This window comes from Solanum tuberosum, unplaced genomic scaffold (assembly GCF_000226075.1).
Source record: "Solanum tuberosum cultivar DM 1-3 516 R44 unplaced genomic scaffold, SolTub_3.0 scf00004, whole genome shotgun sequence".
In the NCBI taxonomy this organism is placed as follows: Eukaryota; Viridiplantae; Streptophyta; class Magnoliopsida; order Solanales; family Solanaceae; genus Solanum; species Solanum tuberosum.
This window is the reverse complement of record NW_006238930.1, coordinates 1,263,465-1,274,094: the sequence shown is the minus strand read 5'-3', so window position 1 is coordinate 1,274,094 and position 10,630 is coordinate 1,263,465. Positions and strand designations below refer to the sequence as shown.

The 10,630-nt window shown below is 29.3% G+C and overlaps 1 protein-coding gene across 1 annotated transcript; it reads left to right on the top strand.

Moving 5' to 3' along the window:
• Positions 1-6,807: 6,807 nt before the first annotated feature.
• On the top strand, positions 6,808-9,668 carry LOC102603315 (cytochrome P450 85A1). Its single transcript, XM_006338279.2, has 9 exons — positions 6,808-7,130; positions 7,224-7,545; positions 7,623-7,772; positions 7,861-8,106; positions 8,199-8,285; positions 8,398-8,476; positions 9,003-9,109; positions 9,203-9,327; positions 9,417-9,668. Exons 1-9 carry the CDS (start codon positions 6,940-6,942, stop codon positions 9,502-9,504), a joined length of 1,395 nt encoding a protein of 464 aa, XP_006338341.1. The 5' UTR covers positions 6,808-6,939; the 3' UTR covers positions 9,505-9,668.
• Positions 9,669-10,630: the final 962 nt, after the last annotated feature.

Genomic DNA, 10,630 nt, shown 5'->3' with positions numbered 1-10,630 from the left:
CTCCCCCCCCCCCCCCCTTCCCTTTTTTTTTATCATATATTTATATTGAAGTTCGATTAAATTAAAATTTATGACTGAAAATTTTCACACAGAGGTAAAAAGTTCCCCTAGTAAGGAATTACATATTAAGAGATTTTAAATTCGAGATATTTGAATAAGATAAATGAGTACTTATCACTCAATTAATCCTTGTTGGTGCACCTTTCTCTCATTTACTACAACTCTTTTGCTTATCAATTTTAAGATTTGTTTCCCTTTTTTTCTCTCTTATCCTCTGTCGGCAATTAATTATTTTTTTTTCCTTTTATTATTGGCCGACACGCAGCCAAGTTGACAGCAAATTAATTTGGAGGTAAAATTGAGATATGGGGGCTCAGCTCAATCTGGATAATAATGCTTAGAAGCAATTCCTTCAAAAATCCAACTTTTGAGTATTTTATTAAATTGTTGTAGTCAACAGAAAAAAACAAACTCACTTGTTGAAATAATAATAATAATTAGTTTAAGTGACCATCTCTTCACATATTTAATCACGATAAACCACAACAACAGTATAGATTGTGAAGATGATAGAATATACATAGAAATTATCTCTATCTAAGGTAAAGAAACTATTTTCAGTAAACTCTCAATTAAAAAAATATAAAATTTTATCTTTAAAAATAATAATATAAAATCAACTACGAGAAAAAGAATGTCATGGAATAAATAAAACGCCGTTGGCACTCCAAGAAAAGAAAAACGGAGGGAAATAAAAAGTAAACGGAGAAGGGTAAAAATATCCCTGAATTATAAGGAAAATGTTTTAAAATACCCTTCATTCATTTTTTGGTCTAAAAATCCTCTTCTCACTTGTACCCTTAAAATTAACAACTCTTTATTTTCTTTTATTTTTTTAAAAAAAAAAATTATTATGTGTGATTTTTTTTATTAGATGAAATGAAAATTCCACCTTAACTAAATTTTTCCCCATAATTTATTCAAGTCAAAATATATACCTCTTGAAAATTTAAATTTCATTTTTTTTGTATTTGATGTTATTTTTTTTAAAAAAATTGGGATTTTGAACAAATTATGGGGAAAAAATCTAAAAAAGTCTTTAAAAAAAACCAGTTTGTATGATTTTTATTTCCTTCGACTGATCGATTTCTCCTTCTCTGTCTCCTATTCCAGCCCGTTAGTAATGCTTTCTACTAATTACATGTGAGCTATAAATGAGAGGAGCAGCAACTTCTGCACATGAATGTTGGGCAAAATCTAAAAAAACAATATACCTCCATGATCCCAAAAACTTAAAAAAAAGAAAGGTTATACTAAATATAAAAATAATTAGTAGTTTTCTAAAAAAAATGATTTTTTTTCATAATTCATCCAAGTCAAAATAATACCCTTCTTCATAATCTCAAAATAATAATAAAAAAAAAACTACAAATAAATAAAAAATTATTAGAGTTTAAACATATTTTTGTGGGAGTCTTGAAGAGGGATACTATTTTGGTTTGAATAAATTAAAAAAATTACATATTTTCTAAAAGTTTTTTTAAAAAGATTTTTTTAAATAATTTATCCTAGTCAAAATAACATCCTTCTTCATACTCTCAAAAAAAAAAAAAACTACTACAAATATAAAAAAATTATTAGATTTTTACAAATATTTTTGTGGGAGTCTTGAAGAGGTATATTATTTTAGTTTGAATAAATTATGGGGAAAAATCTAATTAGAGGTGAGGTTTTTATTTCACCTAATAAAAATAGCACATAATAAATATTTAAAATAAATAAACAAATAAAGAGTGGGGTTGTTAATTTTAAGGATATAACTTATAAGTGAGCCAAAAAATGAATGAAAGAATGTTTTAAACCTTTTCCTATAATTTAAGAATATTTTTTAAAAGGACGAGAAAAGCAACGGGAAGGAATAAGGGTTTTAATTCCCGTGCCGTTTTTGTCTAACAGCGACACTGACAGAGCATGACAAAAACTAACAAACACAAGAAGCAAATTCGGATTAAAATTTGACTTTTCTTAATACGATAAAGTGATAAAAGTCGTGTCAAGTGAAATTAAATATTGCCATACTCTACCAAAATTAAATACTAAAATATTATCACTGATACAAAAATAGTTGGCAAAAGTAATAATCAGGTTTGATGTGTATTCCTCATTTATTATTTAAAAAAGAATTTAAACTTAGTGCGTTAGAATTCCTCTTATTTTTTTAACAAAATCAATGAAATTCGAAGTTCAACAATTAATTTGAATTTCTCACCCGACCAAAAAAAAAATTAATTTGTAGAAAGCATAGTAAGATAGACAGGGATGGAATTTTAACAAACAAAAACCTATTAAAACCGTTTTACTAAAATAAATAAGAAATATTTTATATAAAACACATTTAATTTCACTCAAAACAAGTATGATGAGAAATGTTTTACATTTTTATATAATATCAGTACAGATATAATATACACTGATTATATATGACATATGTATACATACTATCGATAACGTCGATAGGTTAAATAATTTCCACAATTTTTTTTGGGTGGGAGGTTAAGGGGGGTTGGGGGAGATCGCATCATATTGTCAAATCCCTATCCAAGGATCTCTATAAGGATCTTAACTTTTCTTCAAGTCCCCATCTCAATTAACCTTTTCTGCCACACCAAGACAATCCATCAATTTTATAGCACAAAGTCAAAAAAATTAGAGTAATTTTAGCTAGAAGATCAACATTGCCTCAAAAATATAAATTTCATTTAAAAAATTTGCATAATTCTTGTCTCCCTTTCCAATCCATAATAAAACAATTATTAATAATAATATATCCCACCTACTGATTAGACTAGTCGATCATCTTCATGTTATGTACGTTTGTGTGTACGGTCTCTCATGTCCTATCTAAATAGTAGTATTATTTCCATATGTATTGTATGGCTTAGCCTCATGTTCCATTTGGATAGCAAAATTCCACGTACTCTTGTAATTAATATATGGTTCTTTTGCATTTTGCAACATTAATGACGTGTAACAATCGATTTTAATTATTTGAAGGAACATAAAATTACGTTCGATAATGACATTTAACAATCGACTCACAAACTTGTTTCCACAAATTTTGCCATTTTTAGCTGTAAGAGAGAACCAAAGTTTGAATCCAAGGAGCTAAGTTAATTAGTTGTAGTTTCATTAATCATACACTCAAGCGTTGATGCACACTCAACAACCACCGTGCGCATATATTTGGAGTACTAGCTTTACACTAAAAGTTTACGAGTTTTGAATATGGTCATTGAAATTATCTATTAAGTTTTGTTAATTAAAAGGTTCACGACTACGTAATTCTAATACAAATACAAAATCTACTATTAAGATGAAAGGTAGTACTTCTACGTTCACTGATTGATAAACGGACCAAGTTAGTGGGTAGGTCTCTAAAAGTTGGTTAAGAGTCAAATGTATTACAAGTAGATTTGAGATACCCCACCCCATAAGTAGCACAAAGGTGTTGGTAGAATCTCTATTTCACAAATTTTGCAAAAACTTCATTTAACTTGTCTTGAATATCTTCTTTTTTTCTTTTTTTCTGTTATTTATTATTATTATTTATTTATTTATTTTCGCCTTGAATATCGGGTTTATAATTACATATTAAATGTTTTTTAATAGTAATATATAGTCTAAATAAAAGCTATTGAGTTTGTCTGGACCCATAGTTAATAACTTAATTATAATCTAGCACCACTTCTTTTTTATGGGATACAACGTTCAAAAAAAAAGAAAGAAAAAATCTCGTTTGAAATTTATGATCGAAAATATGTTATAAGATTTCTATGGTTGTAAAAATATTTCATCAAGAGTGTGTTTGATATGAAGAAAAATATTTTACTAATTTAAAATTTTTTCCATCAAAATAAGCAAAAAAAACATTTAAAAAAATGGTGTTTAATATATAGTTTTTGTTGAGCTATCGAATCACGTTGTATGTTCTCTTCTGTATTGTTTTCACCATGATCTACTAGTTATTTATATTTATATTGCATACTTGTTTTATATGCCTTATTTCAATCGAAAGTTTATTGGAATCACGTCTCTACCTTTACAAGGTAGGAATAAGGTGCATACACACTACCCTCCTTAAATCCAATTTGTGGAATTACCCATATATGATGTTGTGGGTTCGAGTTACACATAAGTGGAAATACTATTGATCCTTTTAGAGGTGGATTGGAGAAAAAATATATACGAAATTTTCATTTATCTCGAGAGCATTCATATATAATTCAGACGAACACTATAATAATGAAGGTGTGATAATTAAAATTGTGATAGAGTAGTAAGTATTTTTTTTATCTTTAATCAGATATCTCGAGTTCGAGTCCTCTTTAGGAAGCGAATTTATCCTCCAATGTAAGATTTTCTTGCACGAATCTAAATTTATCCGACTCCTATGTGGATATTGGATAGAAAATCAAAATGAAAAAAAAAGTGAGGTTGGTGGATGGGTAGGGGATTTAAGTTCAAGAGTCAAATGTATTACTACACCTAGTAAAAGTAGATTTGAGATACCCCCACCCTAAAATGAGAAAATTGGTTTCCAAAAATGAAACTAATGATCCAACAATGCAAACGCACGTGTGCTGCATAATTCAGTCAAAGTTAAAGAAAGATTCATCGAGCAATGTGACAAAATATTCAACACATAGGTAACTGGATTTGACATAAAATACACAAAGTGCAATGCCTGCTATTGCTAGCCTCGTCACCTCTTAACTCGTTTTCCTTTTAACTATTCATAAATTAATCAAATGTATATAATATATGTGTCCTCTTCAACCTAGCTCATAATTATTTTTTCTTTCTAATCCTTTAATTGAAGATGAAATGTGGAGTATTTTCCAACTCATAAGAATCAATAGTAATTATTTGTAAATCATTGCAATATCTCGAACATCCTTAAATGTTTCATATTGGTAGTTTAGATTTGACACAAACGTGTGCATAAAGTATATATATATATATATTTTTTCCCCAATATATTTATATAAATAATGATCAGAATCTCTGTTCTTTGATGTGATTAGAGTAGTGGAAGTTTATCTCATCATCTATAAGCATCCAATCTAATCATTTTTAGCGAATTATAACATAATTGCTTTGTCTCCACAGTAAAATGTCCAAAAAGATAAGATATTATCAAAATCATCGATCCAAAAATCAGCAACACGTATGCAAAATTTAGTTATTCCATCTTATAGTAAAATAATAACCAAACATCGTACTCAAAAGCTATCAAATATGGTGTTAATTAACTGTGTTACTTTTAATACATGAATAACTATATTCCTAACGAGTAATCAATCAACCGGTGAATTTATATAGGAAAATAGTGTACAAAAGTTCCAATTTTACAAGAAATTTCAAGTACAAAGTCTCAGACAACTACTACAGGATTCAGTCTAGGAATTTCAAACTTGCAGTTAGGATTGAACTGAAAACATTACTCCCTTACCCCACCATTCTCTCTGTGTGTGTGTCCACTTATATTCACATGGTAACCAAAATATGTGTCCTTTAGTGACTTAAGTAATTCCTTATAGTTCAGCAGATCTATGTGATGAACATATATACATGTGAACCACTTGGTTTTTGAAGTGCCTTTAATTTATTTACATTTTATTCTACCCCTCCAATAGGGTGGTGTGCATGTGCTTCATCACTTAACACAATGTATAAATTCTTCATTAGTTAATTAAAGTTCTTTACATATTTCAAAAATATACACATCAATACCCTAATGATTAAGGAAATAAAACAGATCATTCTTTTTAACTACTGCTGCTGAATTGTTACTTTGTTTTCATCCGATTTAACAATTAACATTCATACACACATGACCTGACCTCAAAGGGATAAAACAAAAACTTATTGACAGCCAAATTTTTGCTTTGTTAAACAAATGGCTAATAACCAAAAAGGAGTCGGTGATCAAATTTAAAAAAAAAGTAGTTGGAGACCCTTCAGATCTTGACTAGCCATTTAAGTCAATTGGTTTGCATGAAATACAAGTTGCACTAAAAGTTACTCCACGTGGTGAAGTGGTAAGTACTCTTAAGAGTCGTTTCGTATAATGTATTAGAAAAAAATAATGCATACTAATTCTAGCATAACTTGTATTCAAACTCCTTAATCATAGATTTTGAGTTTGAATCCTGAGTATGGAATTAATTTATACCCAAATGTGAGACTTTAAGACACAAATTTAAATTTTATAGATCTCTAATATGAATATCAAAAATTAAAAAAATAGATAAATTAACTCTGCAGTAAAAGACATTGCCATTTATGAAGTTTTTGTTACCCGAGGCTCAGAAACACTGACCTTTTACCTTTGTAGGGCGTGGGGTTTTGACGTATTAGGCCACCTCCCCACCACAAATCCCTCTATATTTTTATTTTTTTTAATTATCTATTCAAAAATCACTCGTTCGATTAATCAAGATTTGTATTATTCGATATTTGAAAAAATCAATAGTAATATCATTTAATAATTGAAAATTACTTATCTCATTAGACTTTTAGCAAAATAAGCCAGATAAAATCTTCATTTCTGTTTTGATAATTATACTAACTTAAATTTATATCGAATAAGTGTTTCAAATTATGTATTTGAAAGCTTAAATCACGAGACTTTTGATTAAAGATCACGGAATAATCCATCCAACCACAACGTTAGTGGTCCCTGTGTCCTTTTTAAGTGGAAAAAAACCCATCTCCTCTTCATGTAGGAGAGTCTATATAAACAGAGCACACGCTTGGCTAACTATTATGACTTAAAGTTCTCTCTTGTGAAGTATAGTAAAAGTAAGGAAGTCCATACCATTTAGACTACTCTCTGTGAGGTGGTTGGTAACTTCTTTTGAATTTTGAGCTGCATCAATGGCCTTCTTCTTTGTTTTCCTTTCTTCCTTTTTTGGCCTATGCATCTTTTGTACTGCTTTATTAAGATGGAATCAAGTCAAGTATAACAACAAAAACTTGCCCCCTGGTACTATGGGTTGGCCACTTTTTGGTGAAACTACTGAGTTTCTTAAACTTGGTCCAAGTTTCATGAAAAACCAAAGAGCCAGGTAAAGTCATTACATATTTTGCTCTCGATTGTTCAATAACTTGATAGTGCGCACTGTAACACAAGTCTGATTAAAATTTTGTTGTGGTATCAGATATGGGAGTTTTTTCAAATCACACATACTTGGTTGTCCAACAATTGTTTCAATGGATCCAGAACTGAATAGATATATACTTGTGAATGAGGCAAAAGGACTGGTCCCAGGATACCCACAGTCTATGCTAGATATTTTAGGTAAATGTAATATTGCAGCTGTCAATGGTTCAGCTCACAAGTACATGAGGGGTGCATTGTTATCTCTAATTAGCCCTACAATGATCAGAGACCAACTTTTGCCCAAAATTGATGAGTTTATGAGATCCCACTTGAACAACTGGGATAATAAAGTTGTTGACATTCAAGAAAAAACCAATAAGGTCAGTCACTAACTCAGTCTTGCCAAATTTATTTTTCCTCTGTTTTTTCCTCTGTTCTAATCTGAGTTTTCAATTAGATGGCATTTCTATCATCGTTGAAGCAAATTGCTGGGATTGAATCTACCTCTTTAGCTCAAGAATTCATGCCTGAATTCTTCAATCTAGTACTAGGAACTCTTTCACTACCAATCAATCTTCCCAACACCAACTATCATCGCGGATTTCAGGTAAAATTTCGCGATACTATCAGTGTATTTTAACATGTTAGATACGTTTTCACAGAGCATCTAATAATTTAGGAAAAATGTCTCTCAGGCAAGGAAAATTATTGTGAACTTATTAAGAACACTAATTGAAGAGAGAAGAGCTTCGAAGCAAATTCAACACGATATGCTTGGTTATCTGATGAATGAAGAAGCAAGTCGATTCAAATTAACAGATGATGAGATGATTGATTTGATTATAACTATTTTGTACTCTGGCTATGAAACTGTTTCCACTACTTCTATGATGGCTGTTAAATATCTTCATGATCATCCAAAAGTTCTTGAAGAACTCAGAGTAAGTCCAAAAAAAATTAAAAATCAGTTAATTAACTACATTGCTGTTTTAATTTTTCTTAATTTATAACCTTAATTTTTATCATTCTACAGAAAGAACACATGGCTATTAGAGAAAAGAAAAAACCTGAGGATCCTATCGATTACAACGATTACAAGGCAATGCGGTTCACACGAGCTGTAAGTGTCTATATAACACGTTAAATTACATTGAAGAAAATTATTAAAACAATATTAGTGTTATATGAGATAAATCAATATATTGAATCTATATATATTATTGCTTGTGCAGGTGATTTTAGAGACCTCCAGGCTAGCAACAATAGTAAATGGGGTTTTGAGAAAAACAACTCAAGATATGGAAATAAATGGTAAGTACTATTATATGGGAAAATCTCATGCATGTTAAATTAAAGTTTTTTATCCATCGATCGTTTTTTGCAAGTCATTCAAAGAATATCTACATATCAGCTTCGTTTAAATGTGGAATTGAAAATAACAAGTAAAGATGACCCGATGATATAACATTCTAATTATTATATGTATAACTTAAAGTCATTATATATTTGTTATGTATTTGAGTGATTTGGTGAAATTATGAGCATCAGATGCAGGGACAATATTCTTCTCATTTAGACTGATTAAAATGTTTAAAATAATAATAGATGTATATAGTATATGATCATCTTTTGTGTTATGGACCCTCTGATACCACAATCCACATGGCACACCTACCATTCCAGCCTATACAGTCTCCCTTCCTGACCCATGTGTCGTCTCTTAAACTTTTTGGGAAAGTACAATTCCCTAATATTATTTCCTATCATATAATAATTTCATAAATTCACAACTTTATGTATACTTGGTCTTATTATTTTTTTTATGTGTATTTTTTAGGGTATATCATTCCTAAAGGATGGAGAATATACGTATATACGAGGGAGTTGAATTACGATCCAAGACTTTATCCTGATCCATATACATTCAATCCATGGAGATGGATGGTTAGTATTGTTGAATTACGTGTACCCAATAATATATATGTTTAATTTGATTTTGAAATCGGAGTTAACAAATAATTATGGTTCTAATTATAGGATAAGAGCCTGGAACACCAAAACTCATTTTTGGTATTTGGAGGTGGTACTAGACAATGTCCTGGAAAGGAACTTGGTGTAGCAGAAATTTCTACATTTCTTCATTACTTCGTAACAAAATACAGGTAATTACTACATATATATATATAAATTTTATTAATTTTATCGCGTATCGATATGTTACTGAATGGAAGTTGTGTTATGGTTTATGCAGATGGGAAGAAGTAGGAGGAGATAAACTGATGAAGTTTCCAAGAGTTGAAGCACCAAATGGTCTACGGATTAGAGTTTCAACTCACTAACTATCAATTCATGAATGTACAGAGCAAAAAAAATGGAGAGATTTGTAGGATGCAAAGCTAAGAGTAACATGGGATGTACAACTTAATTATTATTCCCGCTAACATAATCACGAATTAAACACAATTTTTTCTCAGAGTTTATCAATCTTATACGGTGTTAATTACTTCTATGCCGTCTGTTATTAAGAAAAAATAGCAATAAATGAATAAACCCGAATCATTAAAGTACCAGCGCGAAAAAAATGAAAATTAGTAAGTAAAAGCCCATTAACCTTTCTGAATGAAGACCGGCCCACTCATATTCGAAGCCCATTAACCTTTCTTAATGTTGGCCTGCCCACACATATTTGAAGCTCATTAACACAGGAGTTTTCATTGTATAGTAACTCAACTAGCAGTCAGGGTATGTGGCCTAAAGGTCAAAGTTAATAAAGGGCTTCAAAATTTTGAGGTTCCAACCAATTTTAGTAGTGAATCTTTTTATAGTTTATTTTTTATTTAAATTTAAAATAATATTGAAGGTTGTCTTAAGTCCAAAATTTATATAAAATTAAAGAAAATAAATTATATCCTTTTTATATTAAATATTTTTTAACTTTAAAATAAACAATTCAAATTTCATATTAATAAATAATATATATACTGTAAGATCCAAGATAATGTATGACAAACAAATGGCTAACATTTTTATTATTAGAATTAATTTTTATTTTCATAAATAATAATGTTACTGAAGTTAAATGCTATATATCTTTTAGGAATACTACCGTTATATCTAGTCCCACAAGAATAAAATAAGCAGCCCTATCATGTTATTTTTTGGTATATATGTATATTTTTAATGTGTTTTATTAAAATTAGTTTTAAGTTACAAATTTTAATCCTTTTAAATATTAACAATAAATTGATAATAAATTTATTTATACTTTATTACTTAAACAAATTAGAAAATTATTTTAGCAATTATTTACTTTATATCGCAATTATTAATTTAAGCCTACAATTTAAGACCCATAAACCCAATAATTGTTAAACCACTTCACGTCGGTCTAAAATCAATATATCTCACTTATACATATAATCTATTGGATCTCCATTATATAATTGATGAATAATTAATATGTAT